This window comes from Patiria miniata, unplaced genomic scaffold, assembly GCF_015706575.1.
Source record: "Patiria miniata isolate m_02_andy unplaced genomic scaffold, ASM1570657v1 HiC_scaffold_1, whole genome shotgun sequence".
Taxonomy (NCBI): domain Eukaryota; kingdom Metazoa; phylum Echinodermata; class Asteroidea; order Valvatida; family Asterinidae; genus Patiria; species Patiria miniata.
The window spans coordinates 19,942,029-19,969,982 of NW_024037047.1; the positions used below are offsets into that span (position 1 = coordinate 19,942,029).

General features: G+C 39.8%; 3 protein-coding genes across 3 annotated transcripts; 2 read left to right on the forward strand and 1 right to left on the reverse strand.

Annotated features, from left to right (window-relative positions):
- Nucleotides 1-5,674: 5,674 nt before the first annotated feature.
- Nucleotides 5,675-7,984, forward strand: LOC119731514 (lactadherin-like). The gene is made up of 4 exons (XM_038204689.1): nucleotides 5,675-5,942; nucleotides 6,224-6,362; nucleotides 6,783-6,951; nucleotides 7,541-7,984. The coding sequence occupies exons 1-4, from the start codon at nucleotides 5,675-5,677 to the stop codon at nucleotides 7,685-7,687; spliced, it is 723 nt and encodes a 240-aa protein (XP_038060617.1). The 3' UTR covers nucleotides 7,688-7,984.
- A 5,031-nt stretch (nucleotides 7,985-13,015) lies between these two features.
- Nucleotides 13,016-20,925, reverse strand: LOC119731525. Its single transcript, XM_038204701.1, has 4 exons — nucleotides 20,880-20,925; nucleotides 19,287-19,526; nucleotides 15,321-15,485; nucleotides 13,016-13,290 (listed from the first exon to the last, which is right to left on the reverse strand). Exons 1-4 carry the CDS (start codon nucleotides 20,923-20,925, stop codon nucleotides 13,016-13,018), a joined length of 726 nt encoding a protein of 241 aa, XP_038060629.1.
- Nucleotides 20,926-23,978: 3,053 nt separating this feature from the next.
- On the forward strand, nucleotides 23,979-27,882 carry LOC119744688 (lactadherin-like). The gene is made up of 5 exons (XM_038221161.1): nucleotides 23,979-24,101; nucleotides 25,230-25,631; nucleotides 26,105-26,243; nucleotides 26,955-27,120; nucleotides 27,511-27,882. The coding sequence occupies exons 1-5, from the start codon at nucleotides 24,056-24,058 to the stop codon at nucleotides 27,652-27,654; spliced, it is 897 nt and encodes a 298-aa protein (XP_038077089.1). The 5' UTR covers nucleotides 23,979-24,055; the 3' UTR covers nucleotides 27,655-27,882.
- The last annotated feature ends 72 nt before the right edge of the window (nucleotides 27,883-27,954 follow it).

Genomic DNA, 27,954 nt, shown 5'->3' on the forward strand with positions numbered 1-27,954 from the left:
TGCTGTTGTTGCTGGTGCTGCTGCTGGCTGCTGTTTGTGCTGCAGTTACTGCTGGTGCTGTAGTTGCTGTTGTTGCTGCTGCTGCTGTTGTTGATATTGTTGTCGTTGTTGTTGCTGCTGCTGATAGTGCTGCTGTTGCTTTTTTTCTGCTGTTGCTGCTGCTGCTGCTCCTGGCTGCTGTTGCTGCTGCTGCTGTTGTTTCTGCTGTTGTTGTTGCAGCTGTTGCTGCTGTTGCTGCTGCTGCTGATGTTGCTGCTGCAGCTGCTGCTACTGTTGCTGCTGCTGCTATAAGTTAGTCATCCTAGTAAATGAATAAAGGGTATCTGATCTGTACAGACTGAAATATGGTGACACATGTATATCATCAAATGTTTGTTCCTATTTCATTTGTATTTATAGGTAATATAGATTATTTGCTTTTGTTGTATTTTTGTAGAAATGGACGAAGTTTGAGATGATGTATTTTGTAGCAAATATTGTTACACTGACCTAGCTAAATTTTGTGGTCATTAATACTTGCAAAAATACAAGGAAAAATCATTGTAGTCCGATTCCTTGACGCTACTGCAGACGAGACGCAGTAATTTACAGATGGCAAGGAATTTTCAGTTCAGGGAACCAGACTAGGTGGCTTGCACCCGTTTACGGATGTGTAACTGATCGCAAATTAAATGTGGACAAACTATCTTTGGTGAATTGGAGTTGGTATTTGAAAAAAATAGTCAGTTTTTTCCCCAGTGATGGTTGGACAACCACCGTTAACAATTGCTACAAAAAAAATCTACTTTTTCTTAAAACTGACGGCAAGTACCATGATGTGAAAGCACTAATCAAGTACGATATTTGGTAATAATTTGGAAGTTTTGTTTTGTAATATTTGTAAATGTTGCATATACTATGAAAGAAATTGGGTAAAAGTACAATGTTTCCGTCATTCCGTCATTTCCGTCATATACTGATGTAATATTACAGACAGTGCTTTGACTTCATATAGTAATTTCTTTTACATGGCCGTTAATTATAATAATGTAAGGTCAACCATGTCGGCAGACTGATTAATTGACAGCAGGCAGGCAGCAGTAACCTTCATGCGCAATTAGTTAAGTAATAACGCATTGCCAATTCTAGTATCAACGGTGTAATCCCTATAAGATGCACTATACCGTGATCATTCCTATGTTTTGTACACAAGTATATGGAAGGCAATACAATATCCCGCCAATTCTGGGAAACCATGGCCAGGGGATTCCCCTCCCCACCACCACCACAAAAAAAACTTTTGGGTACAACGCTTAGAAATTCCAATTTGTTTTTTTACCGCTTTCTGGTGGAAAATCTTTCAATTATACTGAATACAATATATTTCAGTTAATCAAAGTAGTGCAACCATAGCCAATTATAACTCGTTGCAATTTTCTACTTCATTATTTTCTAACACTATTAAGAAAAAAACAGCCACATTACTATTATTAACCTCACTATATGAGTCAGCCAATTCCCGACGGATTTTGGTCGTTTCCTGCATGCATTGGCCCATAACGTTTCTGTACTCATCCTGGCCAGTTCTTTTTGGAAGACATCTCATGTGTTTTGTACACGCAAATCAAAAGTGGACCTTCGGTCAATCGTTGACCCTATTGTCTTCTATTGTTCAAGGTCCACAATGTGTAAAATGTAAACCCACACGCCCACCCGTAGAACACGTACACCACCTCAAAACTAACCCCTTGTCGTGATGTGTGGGCGATATGTCCTTCCCCTTGACCTGCAGGATTTACGCCCATGCTTGACATCAACCGAAAATATTGAAATATTTCAATACTAGGCGCTTATATAATGCCACTGTTCCATAGAGACCTCTGTTATGCATAAGAGAACATTACATTTTCTGTTCTTTTCTTGTGAATAGTTGTCGAAGGATATATAATGCCACACTTCAATTACAATGTATTTTCACTTTTCGATTTGTTTTAATTCTTATAACCTCTCAAATGTAAACATCTCTATCATAGGCTAAGAAGTTTAAATGAATAAAAAAAAATATGGGAAGGCCCTTTGTCCATACTGCGCGAGTAAATTGGTTTTAATATTTTGCTTTTTTGATAGCCTGCTGATGATGCCTTCGAATTATTATTTATGTAAACACTATGAATTGCAAGGACAAAAATTCTTAATTACAATATCTGCGCTCTCGCTTCCCCTTTTTCCGAAATTTCATTTGTGGTTAATTATGAAGGTTCGTTAATTGAAGCACGCTTGTTGGCTACAGGGCATTATGCGTTTTAATATGTCGCCATTTGAAGGTCTTCTAACTTCCCCATCATTATTCTACGATCACGTTAATATCACGGACAAAACGTCTTAATTACAATGTCTGCGCTCTCGCTTCACCTTTTTCCAAAAACTCATTAGTGAAGGTTCGTTAATTGAGCAAGCTTGTTGGCTACAGGGCATAATGCTTTTTAATTAGTCGCCTTTTCAAGGCCTTCTAACGTCCCCATCAATATCATATGATCACGTTAATATCAAAGATAAAACTTCTTTATTGCAATATTTCACGTTTCATTTTAAACGTTCCAGGCTAGTTCATAATTGGCTAGGCTTCCTATGACGTAAGCCTGTTCCGTGGTACACGGCTGCGTTGTTGCTGGTGCGAGCTGTGCCTTGGTTTGTATACTCGGTGATATACGATCAACATAACAGACTCTGGATCATAGCGTCATACACGGTACCGTTTTAGACGCATTCCTCATCGTTGTGGTGTGTGAGTATCTGATGAATACAAACAATTTAACGGATTGCCAATCCTTGCACTAATCAGACAAAGTTTTGGGCAAGTTTCGAGTTGAGGCTGTTACCCAAGTGTTGTTCAGTGGTTTAATGCGTAGTCTTTTAATTCGCGTTGGTGTGTGCATGAGTCGTGATACATCGTAGTGCGATTGCACCCAGAATTCACTGCATCTTGGACAATGGACGTAGCAGCAGCTTTGGTTGTGATGCTGTCAGCAATGGCAGGTAAGATTTAATATCTATCTGGGGAGGTACGTCCTCAAATTCCTGACTGGTTTGTTGGCAATAGCAGATAAGCTTAGCTAGATCAGGATCGGGGACATACATGTGCATCCCTCTATTTATTTTCCAACATAAAACCCCAAAGCTGCAATAGTCGTTCTACATTGAATTTGAACGTCGGCCGATTGTCCTGATATTATCAGTTGTGTTGGTTGGCCAATTTTTGACAATATGACCTCACATGACCTCAAGAGGGAATGTCACTTCAGTTTTGTGTAAATACATTCACAATTTGTGTAAATACATTCACAAGGTTTTTAGTCAACATTTTGGTAGTATAAAGTAATCGTAAGAGGACGTTATAGGCCTACCTATTTGTGGGGGTAAACCGTCTTCTAGAGATTTTGTTAAAAATCTGCACAAATACGATTCGTAAGGTAATATCATAGGCCTATGGTCTGGATTTCTTTTAACTTAAGAAGTCTTAAATTAGCCTACCCAAAAACAAGACAGTTTTGTCAAAAAAAAGGCGAACACATTTGATTCCTAGCAATTGACTTGGTCACGTGACTATACATTTTAGTCTGTGAATTCTCTCAGGTTCGGGTTATAAAAGATTTCACATATGGCCCGCGCCTGATGCAATTATATGATGTCTACGAACATTTTTTTCTTTTCAAAGGCTCCAAAACGCTATTTTGGAGAATATTTTGAAAGATTACTATTGTTTTATGCAAACCTGGTCGTCCGAGGCAGACCAAAGTATTTTTTGGGTCAAATCTAGTGAAGAATGGGTTTACCACCAGACGTCACTACTGAGGAGGTACTTGCCGTGTATCGGTGACATATGTATATAGAGTCTGAAACTGAAAGGTCTCGCGGCTCATCTGTGAGTAGTTTTCATTGTGTTGCAATTTTGCCTTCTATCGTATAATTTTGGGGAAAATGATTTCAAATTGTAACGACGCCATGAAAAATTATTTTTGAATTTTATATGCGTGGGTACTCTTCGAGTAAATTTGCAAAAACAAAATCATTTGAAAGAATTTCATTTACGACCTTTCATTTCCGATATTACGGTCCCTAGGTCTCTTTCGCTGTGCGCCGCTAGTTTTATTTCGCATCACTTCCACAAGAACGGGAAATGTTAGAATGTTGTAAAGATTTCGATTACTGAGTTTGTCTGAGCAGATTGCTGGTGCCATGCTATAAGCATCCGACTGGGCCAACGATAAATGGTCAGGTTTATTTTTTTCTTCAAATCTTTGAAGTAAATCAAATATTTTAAAATTTCATTAAAAACTTCCATCAAGTGATCATCAAAATTGAAGGTATATACATCGACTTAAGGCTGTGAGTACGTATTAATATGGCACTAGTCTGCACGTATCTTAGATTATCGGAAGGGAATTGAGAGGTACATTTTTGGCCGTATAACTCATTCAGGTCAGGCGCTTTGATCAATTATCACAAATTGGTATGCTAGTTGCAATTTACAAAGCCTTTTCGGGGATGCCTTTCTTATATTAAAAAAAAAGTAACTGCAAATCTGGAATTTTAACGCGTAGTATTTTTATCGAGGGTCACAGAGACGCCCACCAAGGATGACATTTCAGTTAAACAGACAATAGTCCCCATCCGTAAGTCATGGGTTCGAGTCCCACTAAGTGTGACCTTGCATTTGTTCTTTAATTCCTGTTTCCCTGAAATTGTGTTTGTTTGTTTGTCAATTGAAACATTATACCTTTGCTTATCTATGGGTTGGAGGGTTTTGTTTTAAAGAAACGCAATTTGCATTGTTATGCAACTATAGCGAATAATGTGTTGTATGGAAAAAAAAGGAGTCTACTGCCGAGCTTCTTGAGTAGCGCCCCCATTTGTCAGTCAACCCCCTCAATCTTTGGCCGTGTTAATACCTGTGCGGCACAATTACTAATGGGTGATTCAGTAGTGTTTTCTGCGTGAGGCCACATATGTTGGAGAGTAAGAAGGCAATATTGGTTTCATGAGTGGGGAGCTAATTTTATCTTTCTCGTGAGCGTTCATGGCGATACAATATAAATGTGCTTTTTGGGTTTTGTTTTAGTCTGTTGTATTTACTAAAATTTACCCAACTTAATGAAAAGTAGCGCGCATCTGCTCAACCGGAAATGTCCACACAAACTTTAACGTGGGGAAATTACCAGAAAGATCGGTCGCACAAATCTGGGGGTTGCAGATTATGAAAATTCATTCTTTTGGCTTTACGTCTATCTATGTCTGGCTTGGAAATGTGGGGTATGAGGCAATTGCCTTGGAGCGGAACAGAAATGACCATTTGTGTGAGACCTTTGGTTGTTTATCTCAACGTATCTCGAGAACCCGATGTCAGAGCACACTGGGGGTAGTGGTTTTGTAAAGAGAATGAAGTTCTCTTTCAAACATTCGATACAAACAACCAAACAAAATTTCTTGCAGTGGTCGGTTGTGTGGTGAGTTCACGTGGCCAGCGTGTTGCATGTGGTATGCAAATCGCAAGGTCAATTGGGCAAGCTCTGGAGCTGTCTCACACACATTGATCTTTTGCACGTTTGTGCCCCAAACTTTTTATTATGATAAAATATAGCGCATTCCTACTGTCTCCGATCTATGAAAAAAGGCAAATACTAGTGTATTTTTTTCCATGCAAACGTACATTATAGTGACGATCTCGTGTCATCAAGTCTGCTTCATCGGATCGGAGTACAACCCACATTCTGGTATGCCACCCCGTTGGTTCTTACCGTGCGAAGATCCGTGCGAATGCACTGCTATACGCCTGGGCGGAATGCGCATCCCTGCTTCGTCATACCGCCAGGGGGCGCCCCACTACCTGAACGAGCTTTTCCTGAGCGAGGATTCCGACGAAATTCAAGCTTACTTCGACTGTCAGCCTGCAGAGAATAATCCAGGTTAGAAGAATGTTTGGAAAGCATCATGGAATCGCGTTTTCACATCAGTACTAGAAAACAAGGGAAATAAGTTTTGCATTTTCATTAATACATTGGAATGAAAATGTTCGTGAATTCGTAAATCTTCAGTTACTCATCATTGAGGTTTATAAGATAAAAAGTGTCATCAGGTCTTCTGCCCCAAATTATAGTTCAGAATCAGATTAGCTTTCACACAATGTTTCCATGTTTTATTATTTTAATTAGAATCAGTTTCGTTTGCTTTACTCGTTTGTTACCAGCTGAGCGTTCAAGCCCGCAACCCCTTGGTATGGAGGACGGGACAATCCAAGATGAACGAATCACGGCGTCCAGTAGTTACTACTGTTGTTCTGCCAGTGAGGCACGCCTCAACCATGACAACGGATGGATAGCCGAGAGGTAGGTATCAAAGGGACATACCACACCTGACACTTCACTCTCATATCTTTATATAACGGGTTCTTACATACACTTTTAACCAATATCAAAGCGCTTTTACATCAATATTAGTTTTCACTCATATGTTTTGTGACATATAATGTCACAAAACGCTCCTGAGTGTGTTTCATTAATCAACATCCACATGTAATCGCATCAGTGTTTTTTTTGGGTTTTTTTGGCATTGTTTTTCCTTTTTGGTTCTCCTTTTCATTATATAAAAATAACATTCCCGTCCAAAGCCCTACCCGGATGCGCATTTGAATTGCACACTGTAACGAGTTTCAATGATTGTGTTCAATTTTCAAATCCATTCCACAAGCAGATTTGCGGATTATTGTTATTTCATTTTTCCTCATCCTCTCTTTACTCTGTGTACAGTGACGATGCCAATCCCTGGATCGAGGTGGACCTCGTTGAGTCTACAGTGGTGAGCGGGGTCATCACACAAGGCTACAGGGACACTTTGTATGTGAAAAAGTACATGGTGGCGTACAAGAAACAGCCCTCATCTGACTATGAACACGTTAATGGAAACGGAGACATCAAGGTAAACATCAATCTTTACTAAGTCTTGCTGTAAGCTAAATTTAACTTCTGTACAAAAACAGTTTTGAAAAGAAAATGAAAAGGTATTTTTCTCATATTTTGTTTGGGCTTTATTGCAGTATGACAACTTCATTCTGTACGACTTTGTGTGGTTCCATGCTTATGCAAGCAATGAGCCACTCTGAAATCGTGTCTGGAATTAAAAACGTGAATGGAACCAACAATAATTTCAGATCATGTAAACAAGAAATGAGAAATTGTATGGAGCAAGTTTAATTAGCTTTGTGCAATAGGGTGAGGTTTATGGTTTTTAGGATCAAAAGCAGGACTTTCTTTGTTGATACGTAGTAGCAACCAAAAAAGCAACCTCAGAAAAGATTGATGCTACATTCTCTTATAGAGGGGTTATTTAAAAGAAAAAAGCTTTTAGTTCACCCCCCCCCAAAAAAAGCAAAATGCTGTAAAGCTCGAAAAAAACCCAAAAAGCCCAGTCAAGAATGCATACTTTGTTGTAGTTTTGGTCCTAGTCTTTACTACAGGTAGGCTATTTTGTTACAAACGTGCGTTTATTGCGTTGGGATTCATTTCAGGTGTTCATCGGTTACGTTGAAGGCAACACCCTGGTCACTAGCCTGTTTGATGAGAGTGTGGTGGCCACGGTAGTGCGCATTGAGCCTACTGAATGGAATGTTGGTGTTGCTCTGCGATTGGAGCTGCTTGGATGTCGCCGTGATTAATTCAGTTTAAGCAGCAGCTGATTCTTTCCAACAGCGCTGACAAATTTTCATTCCACATAAAAGTAAATGCGACGGTAGATAACATTAAAATTGATAATAAATACCATGTTTGGTAGGAGGAATATTTCTCACAAAGCAAGAATACACTGAAGATTTAAAATAATCACTACGGACTCTGATGAGGTTTTTGTCTTTAACTAAAAGGTATCTCGAGGTAAAAATACATTCTAGGGTAGTTAATGTTCACAATGTTTATTAAAATTAATGAACCTATTATCTCCAAGTTTCGTTTGTGGAATGCATTATACAAGATTATCTGAAATTCAAAACATGTCAAAAAGGAATAAACAAATCACCTGATGAATAATGAAAGTAAATTGTGCAGTATTTTAAAGTATTTCCGGTGTAAATAGAAACGTCTAAACTATTGCACTACTTTTGTTAAACAGAATATCTAAATTGTATATAACGCTGTTAGTATATGCGTGAATCTTCAATACCCTGTAGAACGTTTCTATACAGTGGTCTACATAAATTAATTTATGAATTGTTAAAACTCGATACTTCACAGACAAAAACAATCGAAGCGGCTAGTGGCAAACCATCTTAGGAATTCTATTCTTCTTGGTATAAAACTCTTAGATTAAAGGCCGGTTCATACATTACACTATGCAATTGCAAAGCTCATTTGACGTCAGGACGCATTCGCTACGAAATGCGTTGACGTTATGACAGGTGTTCATCTTTCGCGAATTCGTGGCAGGAAATCTTGGCATGACGTCACAAAGTCGCGTTCGCGGTTCCTTCTTGTGCCGAGTATGAACAGTTGATATGTGGTCCTTATTATGTTTAGGTATATCATTAACTGAGGTATTTTGCTGTAAATATAAGAAATTGAATTCACAATGTCAAATAGTCATACAATAATTTAGGTGTATAGTTTTGTATAAGGTGTATAGTGTATTGCTGCCGTAATGTAACATTTGTATTGAAATTTGTATTTGTTGTGTTCGATATGGAAAACATTTAAATGCAAATTCGTGTATACATTAATGTGTAACAAAGTAAATTAGTATGGTGTTGGACAATCATTTTTCAATTATATCATTGCCACGCATAATTGCTAGGATGTAAAGGACATCAAAATACCCTAATTTCTATCATAACTATCCGGATCAAATAGAGTGGAGGGTCAATTTGTGTTGATAAGAAGAAAACAACATGAATATGACCACATGTTAATAGTGTGATGTTCATTTGATACCAAACTGCCATAACAAGAAGCTAAGAGGAAGCAATCTTTATCTCATTGAAGCACATACTCACCAATATTGTTCAATTATAATTCAAATGCTTGTTACTCTCTGTGAATATGTACATGCTTGTGAAATGCTTGTGAAATCTCACATAGAAAACATGCACTCGTTTAATATTTAAGTTATCAGTTGATGTTCTTTGCGTATTGAATATGAGGTGGGCAAAACGACTTGCTGCCTGTCCAACATTTGATTGTAATGATAACATACATCAGAAATGTAGAGAATAAAATCCGACTTTGTTCTTTGCGCGTGTTTAGCAAAGTCTCGTAATCAAGGTACTGTCATCGTCTGTACCAACTTTTTTTTTACCACCAGAGAGCGCCCAGCAACACTGACACATTCCCATAGAACCCAATGCCCCATCCTACACAATACTTTCGTTGTTTTGCTCTGTTTACTAGCTGTTTGTATATAATTTAAAGACAATAAGGCCCTGAGACAAGGAGCTTAAAGGTAGCAGTTTCAGTATCATAATCACCGAGCCAAGTGCACACATCGGATCGCCACGCTCCGCTAAGTTGCATCTGTACCGGCCAGGATGTATTGATGCATGCTATGGGCAAATGACTATTAAGGCTTCCCTTCCATTGTCACCAAGTGATTGGATTTAATATTTCATATTTCAATTCCTTCTGACGGCGTATCCTATCAACACTGCCTTGAACATCGAAGGCATAATATCTTTCACATTTATACGGCCCTCTCGATGCGTATCGTTTTCTAAAGGTTCATTGTATACACGGTTGTGTAATTATCTAGACCAACCTTGTTTGCTGCTGAGGATTCTGTGTTTATTACCGGAAGCCGTTTCCGCTCGTACACGGTGCCGCACCGTTTCATATCCATGCGTGAATGTTTCGGACATAATCGGTTTCGGTTTCGTGAATGGGTCGGACATAATCGACCGTCGGACAAAATTCTGGTTAAAATAAGAGCATTTTGACATTAGTACACGAGAACAAAGGAAGTACCCCACTTATATGCCTGTGTAAGCGTGTGTGCTTGCGTAACTATGTGCGTTCTATTTGTTATTGCTTGCAAAATGGACAACCGCAGAAAAACTACGTCATAGCGTTGAGGCTCAGAAACTACGTTAAGTCTCAAAGACGGAAGGCTTGAAAATAGCATTTCAAACACAAATTCCTTTTGCTGCTTCTCTGACTTGGATGAATTTCTATATTCCAGACACCATTATTTTCACCAATAAGAAGGGTTTCCTTTACACATGTTTTTACAATTCTCAAACATCCCCTTATAATGAATAGAAACAGTAGGGTTGGTCGGTCAAAAAAAACTAAATCTGAAGAAGGAAAATTACAATTGCACCCGTATAGATGAATGCATTAATAATGATTCCAAGTGTGCAATGTCTAGTTTTGTTTATTGCAATGGTTGTTTCATACGTGACATCAATGAATAAAATTAAACGTTTTAGGCAAGATGACTTAATACGGGCGATTCACAATAGTGCGCCTCCAAGAGTTTGCAACGCGTTGGCCAATCACAATGCGCGAAATCAGTCGACCTTTTCCAAACGCGCATTGGGTCGACAGATTTTGCACATTGTGATTGGCCAACGCCTTGCAAACTCTTGGAGGCGCACTATTGTGAATCGCCCGTATTACGTTGAATCTGCACCAAGCTTCTCACTAACGTTTTGGTTATGTTGGCAGCCGCGACATACCAGTAAAGGTATGCTACAGACACCACGGGTTGATACTTTACATGAACATGCAACAACATTCAAAGATAAATGTATTACATTATTATTACCGTGCAGTTTACTGTTCTAATGTTATGACGTCATTGCTTTTTATGACGTCATAATGCAATTTTGTGGCCACCATATTTCAAGAATACGATGAGGTATGACATTGCATGTGACCTTTACTTCCGGTAAAACCGGAAGTCCGATTATGATTTTAAAGTTTTTAATTTTAATTTTAAAAATGCATGAAGGGACAGTTTTTTTAGATAATTCTAAAACTATTTTGTACTATTCATTATAGAAAATCAAAACATTTTGGGAACAGCTCGGTGGTTGTTCAGTTCCAACCGCTATCTCTAATTATTTCTATTATATTTTTGTTTAAGGGAATATACAACATTTGCTTTTGCCGTAATTTTCAGAAATGGATGGATTTGGGGGTCAGTATTTTATAGCAAATATTGTTACACTGAATTGTTTGAAATTTTGTGTTCGTAGATGATGAAAACACCAAGAAAAACAATCATGTTCCTGTAGTTTGGTTCCCTGACCTCACTTAAGTATTGATGGGCGTTGGGGAATTGTTAGGTCAGGGAACCAGTCTAGCTGGCTTGTACCCGTTCGGAGGTGTGTAATCGATTACAAACAAAATGCTGATTCACTAAATATGGTAAATTGGGGGCAGTATTTGAAAACAAAAACAGTTTGTTTTCAACGCTGGTCGGCCGACCAGCGTTGGAAATAAATTGATACAAAAATGCCACTTTCCTTGATTTTACAGGATGCTTAAGACTATCATTTACTAACAGTCCAGTAAGGTAATTCATAATAATTTGTTACTTATGTTTGCAAATGTTGTATAGGCCTAATCCCTTAAATGGGGTTCCAGACCCAGCTCCAGTTAATAATAATAACGAAGTCTTATATAGTGCACGTATCTACCAACAATTAGGTACTCAGGGCGCTGGAAATTATGTCAATTATTAAAGAAAGGTAAATAAAGTTGATGAGAAATATGAGACCCATTATGTAGCACCTTATAATGGTTTACAAGGTGCTGCGGCGCTTGCATATTGCAGCCACTGCCAGAAACCCCTCTTAGCGATGAGTGTTACTGGGTTCTGTAACGTGCATTACACAACACACGGGACCTACGGTTTTACGTCCCATCCGAAGGACGAAGCAATAATGGTAAAGTACCTTGCTCAAGAACACAAACACAATGTTCCGACGGTCAGGATTCGAACCCATGTACCACGGCACACGAGTCGAACACCGTAACCATTGGACCACAGCGCCCCACAAGAACCAAAGATATAAAAAGGGATGTCCTAATGAATCGAAAATGCATGAGGCTCCCGGAGTATCTTTTGAACTGTAATAGCCCTATCCCGCTCCCCTTGCAAAAGATTGAAATGAATTAATCAACACTCATTCAATAACTCATTCGAATCATGAGTAATTAAGTTTGAATTGCATTTTTAGAGCATAAAGCCCAAAACTGCGGAGCCACTAAAGAACCAAGCCCCTAAAGGGACATTCAAAAATATAACAAATTATCTCGTGCGCACTAATTGATTGATTTATCTCGTGCTTACGAATTTATTTTTTGTATTTGTAATGTCCCTTTAGGGGCTTCGTACAAAACCGGGTACAAAGGGATACAATTTTACCTCAAACTAAATGATGATTACATTTAGTAAATTTTGGAGAGGCTAGCCAGGCAAATAGTGAGACCCAAACAAACAGCGTGGCGCTACATCTGATAACCTGGAGAGAGCACCAGGATATCACGACAATAATTTGGGTGATTTTGGCTGCCTGGCGAGGTCTCTGCTTACTTATGCAATTCGGGCGATTCACAATGCAGAGCGCCACCAATAGTTTGCCAAGAAGAGTTCATTTTTCCCAGTGCATTGTCGAAAATGGTTGACATATTTGCAGCGCGGCATATTTGAAATTGTTCTTTTTTTTCCGGTCAGTAGTTTCGTAAACGTATGATTCGAGTATACGTTTGCCCTTTTCTTTTCTTTGTATCAATATGGTGATTTTTTTTTGTAAGGCAGCAGAACGCTATGCCCCTATCTATAACATAATAGCTCAAGTTGTCTACTGACACTCATTCAAATGGGCCATATTTGTCGACCGTAAACTTGAAAATTTGTTTTGTGAATCGCCCGAATTGTGTCCCATTCCCGCGCAAACGCGTACTGAGATGAACCCCTCCCCCCCCCCCACCCCCACCCCACCCCAACTCCTCCTGGGAAAGAAGTTACAAGCAAAATTATATCCTCATGTGCCTTAGTTGCAAGAATGGTAAAAAGCCCAAGTCTGGTTCAAATTCCAGCTGCCGGAGCCGTAGAATCTGACCGGGGTAGCCGGGGTTTCAGTGTCGGTCCACTCGAAGTACGCCGCCTGCTGGTGCTTGCCTACGGCGAAGGTGCCACGGTAGTACCGAAGCCAAAAGCGTCTCATCTCGTGCTCGCTCACCACGCCCTCGGACCAAACCCAGTGGAGTATTGCGCACTCCTGGCATCTGCGGATGGTGGTCCGGGTATTAGCGTATTGACCAAGAACTGTGAATTTATGGGGATGGAAAATTATAGATTTTAATTACTGCTCGTCTGTTGATAAATGGGGAGATGAAAGTATAATCTATTTTTGGTTTCTTTAACACTATCAGGACCGGGGGTGCACAATGTGCCTTTGTGGAACTAATCATTGTAGCTCTGGAACACGTTGGACAATCGGCAACAAATTTGGTGACTATTCCCAAGTTTTATCCGGAATAGTACCAAAACCTATTCTGTAGCATGTCCATTGGACTATTGTAACCGATTAATCATAACATGTGGTCCTTTTGTACAAATCAAGGAAATATGTATATGAGTAAAAGCCACGTTTTCTCTGCCTGAACCTCTTAAGAATCTACTTTGGACAACAACAAAAATCATAGATCACGCGAACAACAAATATGCATGCTGAGAATCTAATATCACCGCCATTGGCGCGAAAAGCGGCTTTGAATTTTTCACCATCTCTGCACAGTTGCTTTGTTTTGGTGTACCTATTTGACAATTTATGGGTAAAAAACAACATAAAAACAATTATGCTAATTTCCAAAGCGTTGATGGAAAATTTTAACAGGCGTTTTGGTTAGCTGGGACTCCATTTTTAGTTATTTGGTAGCTCCGCGGCGACCACAAGAGGGTGTTTAAAAAAACATTCGTTAACTGATAATGGACCATGTTTTTGAGAAAATGAGGGCGCTATAAAGACGCAGTTTTCTAGGTGCAAGCACTTTTAAAATCCCGCTTGATCAAGCAGTCCGTTAACTATTTCAATTTAAAAAACAAAACCTCTAAAATTATTTAATTTTTGACCTGTAGGAGTATGTTAACATAGGTCCATGACATTGGATTTACGGAGGCCTATGTTCAATATCCCTAGATGACGTCGTAAGAGCGCCCTCATTGGTCAAGAATAAGGCGCTTTTTTGCGCAAACATCTTTGGTATCAATATTCATGTTATCGAAGTACCGTTGGTATCCAAAGTCACCTCCATGAGGTCGCTATACCTTCTTGTTGGGGACAAAATAGTACCTTTTTTATTGTGTCCAAAATGTTGACTTTTTTTCAACAGAAGTCGGCAAAAATGAGGTACCTGTTTTTTTGTTTTTTTGTTTTTGTTTTTTCAAGAATTGTCGAAAGAAGGAAAAATTTTGGCTAAAAGGCGAAAATTAAAACTGTTCAAGTTTGCGTCATGATGTTATATCCAGATATCCGATTCCCAAATATCAATCATCATAGTTGGACTCGTCTGGAATCGTGATTCGTCACGTGGCCTTGAATTTTAGTCATATGTCAAATCTGGGATGGTTTGACCAATGAAAACATGTTTTTGATTACCACTATTTGTTTATCGAATGCCATGGCAACCATGGACATCATTGCCTGTGTTTGAAGACAGGCCATGAGTCTAATTCGAGACGAGTCATGCGCGAACAAACCGATTAAATTCCGCTGGTTCACGTCATGCTCTGTAATGTGGAAACCGCGATTGCGAACAACAGAGTGCTTTCCAATTACCGGCAACGTGACTACTGATAAAACGCTGGTCTCTGCTATCGCTGGTACCAGTCGAATGCCATGGCAACTATATGGACATTATTGCCTGTTCGAAGACAGGCCACATGAGTCTAATTCGAGACGAGTCATGCGCGAACAAACCGATTAAATTCCGCTGGTTCGCGTCATGCCTTGTAATGTGGAAACCGCGATTGCGAACAGCAGAGTGCTTTCCAATTACCGGCAACGTGACTACTGAAAAAACGCTGGTCTCTGCTCTCTTCATATCGCTGGTACCAGTCGAATGCCGTGGCAACTATGGACATTATTGCCTGTTCGAAGACAGGCCACATGAGTCTAATTCGAGACGAGTCATGCGCGAACAAGCCGATTAAATTCCGCTGGTTCACGTCACGCCCTGTAATGTGGAAACCGCGATTGCGAACAGCAGAGTGATTTCCAATTACCGGCAACGTGACTACTGCTAAAACGCTGGTCTCTGCTCTCTTCATAGTCGACTACGTTACGTGTGCCTTACCAAGGTGATACTTGTTGCCTGCCTGTGTGCCATCCGCAGACAAGGCAATCTTTGCGGCTTGACTGGCCCGAACGGCGAAATCCAACACGAACCCATGGTCACAATCAAAGGGAGGGAATGGGAACTTGTACTGATAGGGCTCGAGTTGATAGCTGCTGGTGCACACTGCAACCAAATCAAATTCAAAGGACAAACATAATGTTGTCGTTTTTTTAAATAAACATTACTTTTCAACACGCACACGGCTTCGCCTGGTGTTTGTGGAATGTGAGAGAAGAAAAGGCTTTTAAATTGTCCCTTACAGAATAGCACTTGCATAAATATTTATAATATTTATAGGTTTTCCCGGCCAATTTCCGAATTTTTCGAATCATTTTCATTATCAGCCATTCAATTTCGCTTGAGTTTTGCACATGCAATCAAATTGGGATTCTTTTTTCATTTTGGGGCATCCGATTTCATTTTGGGGCATCCATTTTGGGGCATCCAATTTTTAGGCAGCCAAGATTTTGCACTGAGTGTTCGTTTTCGTTGTGCGGCATTCTATTTCGTTTTGGTGCATTCAAGACTTACATTGTAGCATTCTTAAATTAAGTCATTGCTACCTTTTGTCGGTTTACTCATTCAAATTAGCGAACGTTGTTGCGCTTATCGCGTATTAACATGCTTTTCGTTTCTTATTCGTTTTGGGGCAATCGCTTTCATTGTTTGGTCATTCCAATTAATAAGATGTTTTAATATTACATATTCCAATTTTGCTTCGATGTTAATATTTCCCATAAAAATCTTGGTGACTGCAAAATTTACAATGCAACAAGTTAACTGATATGAGGGATACAATATGTACCAAAATAATGAAATGAAAAGGGCTAAGATAATCTCTTTTCGACGTGTTTAAACGTTTGATCAAGGGGCTTCTTTTAACGTTGACGAGTTCTTGACGTGCAAGACATCGGGGCATGTATGTTTGGCAATGGTTGTACCATCGGTAACACTTCTCTTGGGTGAATGCAAAGTAATTTGTTAATGCAAACCTTGAATACACATCTTTGTGTCACATTTAAACTTATTTTCAACTTTCAAATTTTTCCATTTTGAAGGGTGGTTTTTGGTGCCTTCCCCCTTTTTATGCTGATGCAAAGTTCCATATTCATGAGCAAAACTTCGATGTCATTCCAGGCAGATAAATGTAAACAGGCTATTTCAGCACAAAAAGTTGCTAGAATTTTTGATATTTTGCTGTCATAAATTTCTTTTCTTTGATGATTTTTTGTTGTGTCAGTACATGTCAGTAAGCTAATGAGCAATCCTTTTTCACTAATGGTTTCAATTAGCAAATTTTGGGGGAAGAATTTGAAAGAAAAGTGTTCAGGTAGACACTGTTCAGTTGAGGAACTGAGCAGTGTCTACCTGAACTCACTTCACAGCAACAGCGGCTCAGTAATTCGGAATAGCATGGAAACTTGTACATGTTAAAGACGTGCACTTTGCAATAAAAATAACCAATAAGGCCAAAAAAAAAGTCTCCGGTTTCTGGTATGCGTGCGCGTCGCCGTAGCCATGCGCGTCGGCAAAATGAAACAGTTTTTTTTTGAATACAAGATGATGTCTCAAAACCGTCAAACTCACTGGTTTGACTGGAATTCTGCTGCTGCACAATTTTAACGTGTTTTTAGATGGGGTTATGATCGAGAATAAGCTTTATGTGGCCTCTTTGCACTCTCATATATTTGCACTAAGTTTAGTCGGGCACCATTTGCAGTCATCAGCCGACATTTGAAGCCAAAAAAAAAAAAACCAGGTAAAAAAAAAAAAAAAAGCCGCGTCGCCGCACCACTTTTGGGGCAAGCTCCATACCAGAAACTGGAGACTTTTTTTTTTTGGCCTAAGGGATGTCAAAATATATATATAGTTTTCATACATTTCAGGGGAGTAGAAAGTTGCGCAAAATGCATTCCTGAAATGAAGTAATTGCACGGCCCCTTTAAGAAAGAGAGGTGTGCATTTACGGATTGAAGACATCAAATATGATTTACGCCGAGATAATTCAAAATTTTACGTGAAGGAAGTCTTAAACATGCTTGACAAAATGTGAAATATGTTTGCCCATTAATGGAATTGAATGCACGTTCAACCCCTTGCAAGTGATTCAGACGAAATTGAATGAACAACGCGATACTTTTAATTTGTTTGCCTATTTTACAGGGACAAGTGAAGCTTAAATGCAATAGATTGCTCGGATAGTGAAACTGAATGATTCTTTTTGATTGTTGAATGGCGATCTGCATGATCTTTCAATTTCAATCTAAATGGAAAGAGCCAGGCGCTAAATTGAATGAAAACTTGGTGAAATAGGCCGGGAAAACCTATATTTAAAAAGAGAGATGTATTTAAAGAAAGAACGGCGTAAAAAGAGATGTATTTAAAGAATCGGCGTTAATTGCTGATCATTTTTGTTCTTCAAATAAAAGTTTCTTTTATCAAACTAAAGTCGATAAATACGTTGTTACAAAGAAAGAGGACAAAATACTGGAAAACTGTCCTTCACAACATAATTTGAGCTCTTGCAATAATATTTCAATAGAGAGGTGCAGTAAAAAATAAATAAGAAGAAAAAAACGTCGAGTCTACCATTCGCCTGAACCGGCAGCCGTTAATTGTTGAATAACCCTGCGACCAAGTAGTTGGAAAATTGTCACTGCTATTGTGCCTTAGCTTTGTAGTCAAGGAAAGTATCGTATCGACTTGCGAGACATAATCAATAGTTACCGCTTCAGTTTGGCATGACATTCTGCTGATAACCTCTATAGCTAGCTGTTTTCTTCTTTCTTTGTTTTCTCTCTTTTTTCCTCCAATTAATAATTTTAGTTTTTTTGGTGATTTTTTCTTGTGCTGACATCTCTCGTGTTAAACACATAGTTTATACAAATAGTCAAGTTGTTGAGAAAATGTGGGGTCTCAATAAACATGCAGAACACGGTTATTTATCTATAAAGGGTATATAAATATAACGTAATTCAAAAATAATGGGTTGATTTCATTGGCACACCCCGAGGATTTGGCTGGGGGGGGGGGGCTCACAATTGTTTCCTTCGCTTATGTTATAGAAGTTAAAACTTTGTCCAAAAATTTTACCCAAAATTTGTGGCCGCAGAAAAAAATTAAGGGTTTTTTTTGTTGGGGGGGGGGGGGCGACTATTTTGACGTTTGTGGCGCCACTTGCACCCCTATTATACTACTCGAAAATAGGCCACATAAATATCACCAAGGTCAAATCGTTGGACTAAAAACAAAAATTACCCCAAAAAAATTGACAACCTCTGGGGGGCCTCAAGCTTCCCGAGCCCCCCCCCCCCCCGTGTGCACCACTATTTTGATATGAAAACTTCATGTACCTGAACACTGTCAAAGTGGTTCCATCTTAAAGAGCAGTTCCTAAGCTTATTTGCCTCACTTCAGTCACGGATGACCGAGCACCGTTGATTTCAAAACAAAGGCCAACAAACCCTTATTTCTACGTTCTAAATAAGTGACGAGCTGAGCTGTCAGATATACGCGTTGTCGCTGTTGGCAGTGCCTTAGAACGGGGTATGTTAGAGATGTTATTTAAATGGTAGGCCTTCGTAATGTTGTCTAGCAATAATTTATCATTAAAAACCATGTTTGTTTGTTTTTATCAGAAACTAGGAATCAACTTTCAAAACAAGCCCAAGCCATGTTTTAAGTACATTTTTGCATTAGGTAATTATTATTTTAATGAGTAAACCAAACAATATTTGAAAGATTGATTTTATCAGAAAACATGATATTCCATTTGTCTTATGAAGTAGAGTCGATTGAAAAAGCTGCGCGATTCAGAGTTGTGTATTAAATATTGTCAAGCTCATAGCTCAATACAAATTGAAGGTTTTGTTTTTTAGTATAGTTTTCTGAATACATACAGGCACAAAAAAAATCCATCCATACCTTTACAACTGAAGAACGTCTGTATTTCAGCAAGGTCCTCAGTGACGATCAGCTTATCCAGATAACGGGGCGCCCCCTGGCGGTATGCCGAAGCAGGGATGCGCATCCCACCGAGACGTATAGAAGTACATTCGCACGGATCTTCGTGCGATAAGAACCAACGGGGTGAGGTACGAGGTTGTGGGTCGTACTCCGATCCGATGTAGCAAACTTGATGACATTTCATAGATGATACAAGCACTGTAAAATGTGGAAAAAAATGATATCGTAAACTGTCGACAATGGTTCTCATTTTAAAACAATGTTGTAGAAATATCTCGTTACCTTTAAAAAAAAACGGATGCAAATTTTGGTACTTTCTATGATGCACTGAAACGTACTTTGAGGAGATGCTGTTATAGTAAATAATTACCGATTTCAGGATATCAGCTATTTCTAGCCAATTTGAGCCTAGGAAGGCCTTTTATATTCATTCAATATTTCTTTACTTGACATTACAAAATGTTTACTTGCCACCTACCATACACGGATTCAGTGACTTAATTACGTGCCCCGCCACCAGCCCCCCCCCCCCTTCCACCCGCCCCCTGTGGGCCCCTCCCTTTTAAAAATCTTTCACTGAACAAAAATATATATCACTTGCCTTCAGTGCCACCGCTTTGAAAAATGTATGCATCCCAGGTGCCCCTGCAGATTTGTTACCCTAGTTACGCCCCTGCACAGACGTTGGCATTTTTTCCGATGTCTGCACACAACTTAATATGGTTGATTTAAATATCTGTGGTCTCTCGATTTCGTTAAACCCTAAACTAGTAAACTCAACATTTGAACGTCCAATGTCTCTTTTTATGACGGGGGCCAACCACTGATCTCTATATAAAGACTGGATAGCTAATAAAGAGCCGCACAATGAATGAATTTGACGCCATATTTGTGAGACCGGCTGGTGATCTACAAAGGACAAGTTGCCGTTTTTATAGACAGCATGATTTCTTTTGTAACGTCGCGGTTCACTTGACTTATATTTTGACCACCACCACTGACCAAGGTTAACTACAATTTTTCTAATGTCGTGGTTACTAAAATGCCGCAAATATCACTTTTTCGGCGTTTTGAAATAATAATCACTACGGAAATGTGTCCCTTTTAGAACATCATAATATGTGTACGTGGCCAAAATGCGCGTCAACTGTTGATAAAACGCGCGCGTATTAACGCGTAGAACGTTCGTATAGACCGCTTGCAGACGCGTTCGATAATCGACGCGCGAAGGCGCGCGACGCCATGTTGTGGGACAGGCGCATATCTATCCATGCACATTTTGTTCCATAACATGGCGTCGTGCACCTTGGCGCGTCAATTATCGATCGCGTCTGCAAGCGGTCTATTATACGCGGCCATCTTCGTGAGACCGGGGGCGAATTGGTCAATATGCAAAGTCTACTGTGTGAATGTTGTATGTATATCCGCTATCCCGTCTTTATATAGAGATCAGTGGGGCCAACGTACATTGTCTGATCTATGAAACAAAAAAAGTCGTATGCAAAAATTACTCAAAGATCAACATTTTCAATGAAGCTTAAAATGTATTACCTATAAACGTTGACACCACCAGAATGCACGCGAATGCTCCATCCATCTTGCTAGATGCAGTGAATGCGAATCCATTATAATGATTGTGGATCATCGAATATAACCAAACCATATTCGTAGCTACACTGACCACTGAATGGCAGACGCCGTAGGCAGCCGCAGACAGGAAGAACTGCGGACTTCTGAAGAGTGTCGCAATTTTTGTTTTGATGTTTTGATTTGGATCAGGTACAGTGTGGGCGGGAGTTACGCTGGTAAATGAAGTGGTAAACGCGCATGCTCCCACGTTAGCGACTTGTTTTTTACCCAAACTAAATATTACCGCCACATTTAATCAACGTGCCGAAGTCGTCAATATTGACGAATTAATATAATGCTAGAGCACCGTATATAAAACTGAAAATGATTCACCCACATATAACTAATGAATTCACCACCAGTACGACTATAATAATAGCCAGTATAACTAATAATGACTCACCAGAAGTGGGTCTAACCATGCATAGTGGGCCTATGGTTGTTGTTTTTCAGACAATAGCGTATTTTCGCTGCCTTTTTTTAGTCGCATTATTGGCGCGCTATTGTGCTAGTACAAAAAAAGGCAAACGTTTTTAAATTTATTAACAAAATATCAGTTGATGACGTCATCATGATTTTATTTTGGATTTTGAATAGAAGTAACAGTATCTACCTATCCACCAGGTTTCATGACGATCGGACGTATACCCTTATATATGTTTTGAAATATCGCATTTTGATGACGTCATACGTCCCCCCCCCCTTTTTTTTTGCAAATATCTATGACCTAACAAACCTGTAATAAAATGATTTTGAATTCAGCATATTCCGTTGATGAGATATGGCTTAAAGGTCCGAAAACTTAAAAGAAACATATCATATGAAGACTTCATTATGACATTACCTCAATGTTTGCCCTTTATACATCCTTGTTTACCTTCGTACCAAGTTTCAACTTAACCAGATTTACAGTTCTCTAGATATAGGATCTTAAAATATGTATTTCTAACATGACGTCACATGACCCATAATTACGTCATCATGAATTCACTCTACCAGATACAAGTTCACTATGGGGTCACTATATGGGGTCTAAGTCATGTTTTATGGGAATATGACTTTATGTTATGTCAAAATTGCCAGTCAGAATAAAACATGTACAAAGTCTATGGGATCGGGTGCCCAAAAAGAAAGATGTTGAGGCCTAAGTCTGATTGAAAACAGAACATAATGTGGCCTGTCAGCGTATTGTTTTTGCATCATACATCCTATTTTAACAAATCAAATCGCGCATCCTAACATGAAAATTTATCATGCTGTGTAGATCGAAGACACCTTAGGTTCTCGTAGTGTTTTCCCTTCAATTAAACAATTAAACTTATCCCCAAGCCGACAAAAAAATTGATTAAAATGGACATGGGTTCGAACCACAGATCTTGCGATTCATAGTTCGTTCCACTATCCACTAGGCCACTCTTTGAAATGCTTTAATGTACATGCATGACTGAGTAATAGCAATGATGTGACGTCATTGTTATTTTCTTATGAATAAACATCGAACTAGCTGAATAATCATGATCCGTTGACGATGTGCGCTGCAGAAAAAAAAACATGGCAGCCTGTCACCACCAAATGAGCTTAAAGGCGGAAATTGGCATTTTGCAGTACACAGCGTTAATTATTGGGCAAAGCCAAAATTTGAAAGGGTGGTCAATATTTGTTTCCAGGGAAACCTTGATCTTTAAGTAAGTCCTCTTTTACCTTTCTACCATTACCAATCGTTTTGTTCTGTCAAACATCTCTATAACCTATTTTCATCCCATTTCAATAGGTCACTGTTCACTCACTGTAACGCAACTGCAGGATATTTAAGTATTTTCTCGGCAATCAGTTTTACAACTTCAAGTAAGTTAGTGGTCTATATTTCCGTTGCACCCAGTACCCCTAAATGTTATATACCATTGGATAGCTCTTGTTCTGCAGAATAATAGTTCAAATGAAATAAATCGAGTACAACATGGGACTATATTGAATCGCACGAAGACTATACAATCCAGGTGTAATGCGATAAACAAAAAGTTAGGCTTGTCTCAAGTTTCACCACTTCAAAAAGACTGCTTGTCTCGCAAACCATAAACAATCACTTCGCAACTGAACGTTATTAATAAAACAATTTTGGTATTTTTTTCTGTGATTCAGAAATTTATTACAGGCTGTTTTCAGTTAGGGGCGTTCTAACTTTTGTCTACATAAACATCTCCAACCGATTTCCGTTTTCTTCCATTTTAACAAAATTGCCAGCTTTTATAGGCCTACTGCTGCTTATTGCAATCTTCATTGCAACATGTATGTGGCCTTGCGTTTACGTCCAACAATTCGTGGTCGATCTTAAGGCTATTGAAATTTCAGTTCCCTCCTTGCAGACCTTGGTGCCAGACCGTGCTCATTATAGTGATCTGCTGTCCACACCTTGGCCGCTCTGCTTCTTCTGCTGCTTATATTGATGAGAATCGTCGTGCGGTTAAGCACCAAGCTGACATCGTCGTATTCGACTGGAATGGCAGCCACTACTACCACAAGCGTTTAACAGTATCAAAGTGTCCTTGCTTCAATCCTTGTGTATGGTTTAGGTGTTTATTTAGGGGTGGAGTGCAATGGAGCACCGTATCGATTCTTTAATAAGCGACTACCTTGAAACTCATTTTCCAAATTAGCGGCGGGGATAAACAAAGAACGGATCTGTTAAGGGACTTAATTGACATCAAGTCCCGTGTGGTCCAGGCTTCATTATTTGTTTACGTGGTGAACGTGGTTGTTAAATGTAGAAGGTTATTCAAAAGGAGTGTGCTCTACTGCCTCTCATCGATTTCTGCAATATCAAAGACAATCGTTGCAGGTAAGAATTAATTCCTGAAAACCGACGTCTGCGGCCAAGGAGCTCGTTAAATTCGAGGTTTCAGGAATCAATAGCAGCCTTTAGCTGCCTCTACACCACTTATTAGATATCGAGCACAAGCCTTATATAGCTAACACAACCTTCTATTTTAACGCGTCGGTCTGTTCTGTCATTGGTCTGCGTAGTTGATGAGGCGAATCCGTGTGGTTTGCGTACACGGTTAATAAGATCAAACTAATTCTCAGTCATTGCATCTGTGACAATGGGCGGAGCAGTAGCTTGGATTCTAATGGTATCAGTACTTACAGGTACGTAGGCCAAATATATTTCAATTTTTACTAACACTCGAGAAGTCGTTCATTGAAGCTGTAATCGAATGAGACAGTCGGGCTAGTCTGAGAACACGACCCGCCTACGTTGTCATAGTTTCATTTACTTCCCGCTCGAACGACAGGTCTTGCGCCATGATTGAGTTCAAAGTCATTGAGGGTAAAAACTGAAGTGGAACACACTCATTGTTCTCAAGTTGGTACAACATTCGTGAACCTTTGAAACGGTAATCTTTTTGCCCATGGCTTTTATATTGTGGAGTACTGTGGCCTCGTGGTTAAGGGCACTGATTCGTGGTCTGCGGGTAAAGCTGCAGGTTGTGGGTTCGAGTCCTGGCGGGGTCATGGTGCGTGTGCCCTTGGGCAAGGCCCTTTGTCACTCATTGCTTCTCTCCACCCAGGAGTAAATGGGTACCTGTGAGGGCAGAGATGGTTATTGTGATTGAATTAGCTTCCTTGCGCCTAACAGGCTGCATCGAGCTGTTTACTCCCCAGGGAGCTGAGATGGTATTTGGAATGTTTAATGTGCCCAATAAGCAGGGGTAATAATGATGTAGCGCCTTGAGCACCAGTCCTGGTGGATACGTGCGCTTTATAAATTTCCACTATTATTATTATTATTATTATTATTATTGTCCATAGCTTTTCTGCTCGGGGTTGACAAATCGCAAACCAGCTGATCGGGCCACCATTACCCATAGCTTTGTGACCATCTATCCTCTGTGGAACTCGCTAAATCATTTCGCACATACAAGAAGTGTCTGTATTGCATCGCACGAATCTGTAAATATTGCATGCACATTATGTTTTACGATAGCTCACATGCATTTAGAAAGATATGGTTATTGTAGTTGTTGGTATAGACCCTAACATATATAGGTTAATGTTGTGGATAAGTTTTAGTGGATGTCTGGGCAGGCCGGCCTTACTTTCTACAAACGGTAGGTAGACTAAAGTACGTATATGCATACTGTGAAAATCCAAAGGCAATGAATTTTAAAAAGGAATTTGATTTGATATTTTTGAGAAAAAAAGTTAGTCGCTAAGTTTTGACTGACCTGATTAAACATCCAGCTATAAATGAACGTTAATTTTCTTTATCGAAAGTGCTCTCGGGTGGTGTGGAGGGCAAGCAGAGAGTATGTTACTTCGGTCATCCACCGGAGCCTGATACTGATAATCCGGATGACTGGATGAAGCAAGTCATGCAAGAGATACGGGAGCGTTGCCCGGGAAGGAGGGAACCTACCCAAGCTGGTCATACTACGGTGGGAGAGGAACCTACCCCAGCCGGTCATACTACCATGGGAAAGGAACCTACCACAGCTGGTCATACTACCATGGCAAAGGAACCTACCCCAGCTGACCATACTACCATGGCAAAGGAACCTACCCCAGCCGGCCATACTACCACGGAAAAGGAACCTACTCCAGCTGGTGATACTACCACGGGAAAGACACCTACCCCAGCTGGTCAAAACATTGGTACAAACACAAGCGTGGATTCCGGTGAGTGCAAATAAATTTACTTTGGGAAACAAAGTGGATATTCGCACGGACCACTGAAAGTCTCGTGCACATTATGTCCATGACTGTGAACTCAGCTGTGTAATATTGATTTCAAACTTTGTGGTGATTCAACAGGAAGAGTGTGTTCTTTTTAGTGTGTGCATACCGCCCCATAAGTGAACAGAAATGAGTCATCACCACACTTGTTTTTTGGCCGGATCAATTTGTAATCAATCTAGGCAATGGATGCGAACATCTATTATATATGCATTTTCCGAATCTTCACTGCGCCTAAATACAGTACACGCATGTCCAATCCAGTCTTACTACATGTATAATGGGGATCGATGGGTGACATGCGGACGTTTTTATCGGACAACAGACACGTGTCCGTTCTAGACCAATGAGCTTACAGTATCCAACCACACGAAGTTAACAAAATAAGTTATCGTTTGCTTGTTTTGCACTTACAGCGTGTATGAGTCCGGAGCCCCTAGGTCTTGAAGACGGAACCATTCCTAGCGATCGCATCAGGGCGAGCGGTAGTTCTAACTGTTGCCCGGCTGAGGATGGACGTCTCAACCTTGAAAATGGTGGATGGGAACCCAAAAGGTACGTATCAAAGGGGGAAAATAACATCACCACATGACACTCCGCGTCTAGCATCCTGATGCAATCTCTATGGACTGTAATGCGCTATAAGCGCGTGAGATAAGTTTATGAGAGAGTACAACGGGAAAAGACCAGCGTGCAGCAGGAGCGATTCAGAATGTAGGCGCCACGGCCATTTTGTTTTGGCGAAAAGGTCGACAGCCGCAGCCGCCGCGCACAAAACTGTATTTTGGTTTGTTTTGCACAAGAACTTGCCCATTGAATATACTCGTGACACTATTAGCCAACAGTCCAGTAAGTCTAGAGATCACAGTGCGGTAAAGGGATTCGATGTTGGCTGGGAAGTTCAAAAGTGGCATTCCCGAAACAAACGCTGGATGGCGCACTTTATAGTGAGTCACATTATTGCGAAATCTAAGCAAGCTCGTTCTGAAAACGTTTCAGTAATGACTTAAGTGTATGTTAGCTTTTTATGGGTACCTCTATGTGCATTTGCTTGTTTGTTAAGATGACCTCACATAATTTTTAAAGTTGTATCGTAAACTCGTACATTGGTCCCTCGTCACCACCACGGGCCAAGCGATATGGCATATAACAAATGTTGCAGCTACTATTGGGTTGTTTCATACATTGCAACTGAAAGAAGAGCCTGACTTCAACTGATATTCTCATTTTGTTCCTCATTCCTCTTCAACATTTACTCGTCCCTAGGTCCGCAGATTCCTGGATCGAGGTGGACCTCGTTAATAGTACAGTGGTGTTGGGCGTCACCACACAAGGTTTTAACCAATGGTACGTGACGCAATACAAGGTGGCGTATCAGAAGCTGTCCTCGTCCAACTATGAACACGTGACGGATGGAAACGGAGATATCAAGGTATACACCTTATTGCACTTGCATCAATTGGTTTATAAAAATACAAATCTGAAATACTTATAAGTACGCAATAACGTCGGCCTTAATTCGACCGTTGCTTCTTGAAGGAAAACGCCTGGTGGCGCTCTGTACCTCAGCTTTGTAAAAGCGCCACAATTGTCAGATAATTAAATATACATTCGTTACTGCCCGTCGTTTATGGTTCTTTAAATCTAAAATCACTAATTCCATCTAAAAATGTCGGACGCCCTGATCAGATTAATCGAATTTATGTACGCCTGTATACCTTTTCCTTCGCCTGTACCGCCTGTACCGCCAGTTTCATTTTAAAGCTGTTGCATGAGTTTTCCTGATTTACAAAATTTGGGTTGTACTTTTTTTCCACTTCAGATCTTTAACGGTAACACTGATGGGGTCACCCTCGTCACCAACCTGTTTAACGAGAGTGTGGTGGCAACGGTAGTACGCATTGAACCTACTGCGTGGAACAGCGACGTTAATCTGCGGTTCGAGGTGCTGGGATGCTTACCTTGACTACTTTGGATTCTTGAAATTAAAAAGTATTTATATGCTATAACACTAAAAGCTTAGCAGCATTGCATGATATGAAATAATGTAGGCTTTTCAACTGTGATTAACTAATACGCAGGGTCGAAAATACATTCAACAAAGACAGCGATTATGATCAGATTTAAATCTATGTCAGTGTCCGCCACGACTTCATAAATATGTATTAAAAAATGATCTGCAGTAAAAAAAAAAGTCAGTGGTTGATGAAGTCTGAATGTCAATATTTTTGTAACAAAATGAAGGTTTGTAAAATTCCGTACGAAC

Bases quoted from the DNA above. Each gene is read 5' to 3' on its own strand.
- LOC119731525 (XM_038204701.1), bottom strand. From the start codon at position 20,925: ATGGATGGAGCATTCGCGTGCATTCTGGTGGTGTCAACGTTTATAG. The intron at 15,486-19,286 runs GTATGGATGGAT...ATTTGGTTGCAG, and splicing joins GACGTTCTTCAGTTGTAAAG to TGTGCACCAGCAGCTATCAA. The intron at 13,291-15,320 runs GTAAGGCACACG...ATAAATTCACAG, and splicing joins AGGCAACAAGTATCACCTTG to TTCTTGGTCAATACGCTAAT.
- LOC119744688 (XM_038221161.1), top strand. From the start codon at position 24,056: ATGGGCGGAGCAGTAGCTTGGATTCTAATGGTATCAGTACTTACAG. The intron at 24,102-25,229 runs GTACGTAGGCCA...CTTTATCGAAAG, and splicing joins AATGGTATCAGTACTTACAG to TGCTCTCGGGTGGTGTGGAG. The intron at 27,121-27,510 runs GTATACACCTTA...TTTCCACTTCAG, and splicing joins ATGGAAACGGAGATATCAAG to ATCTTTAACGGTAACACTGA.
- LOC119731514 (XM_038204689.1), top strand. From the start codon at position 5,675: ATGCAAACGTACATTATAGTGACGATCTCGTGTCATCAAGTCTGCTTC. The intron at 5,943-6,223 runs GTTAGAAGAATG...GTTTGTTACCAG, and splicing joins GCCTGCAGAGAATAATCCAG to CTGAGCGTTCAAGCCCGCAA. The intron at 6,952-7,540 runs GTAAACATCAAT...GATTCATTTCAG, and splicing joins ATGGAAACGGAGACATCAAG to GTGTTCATCGGTTACGTTGA.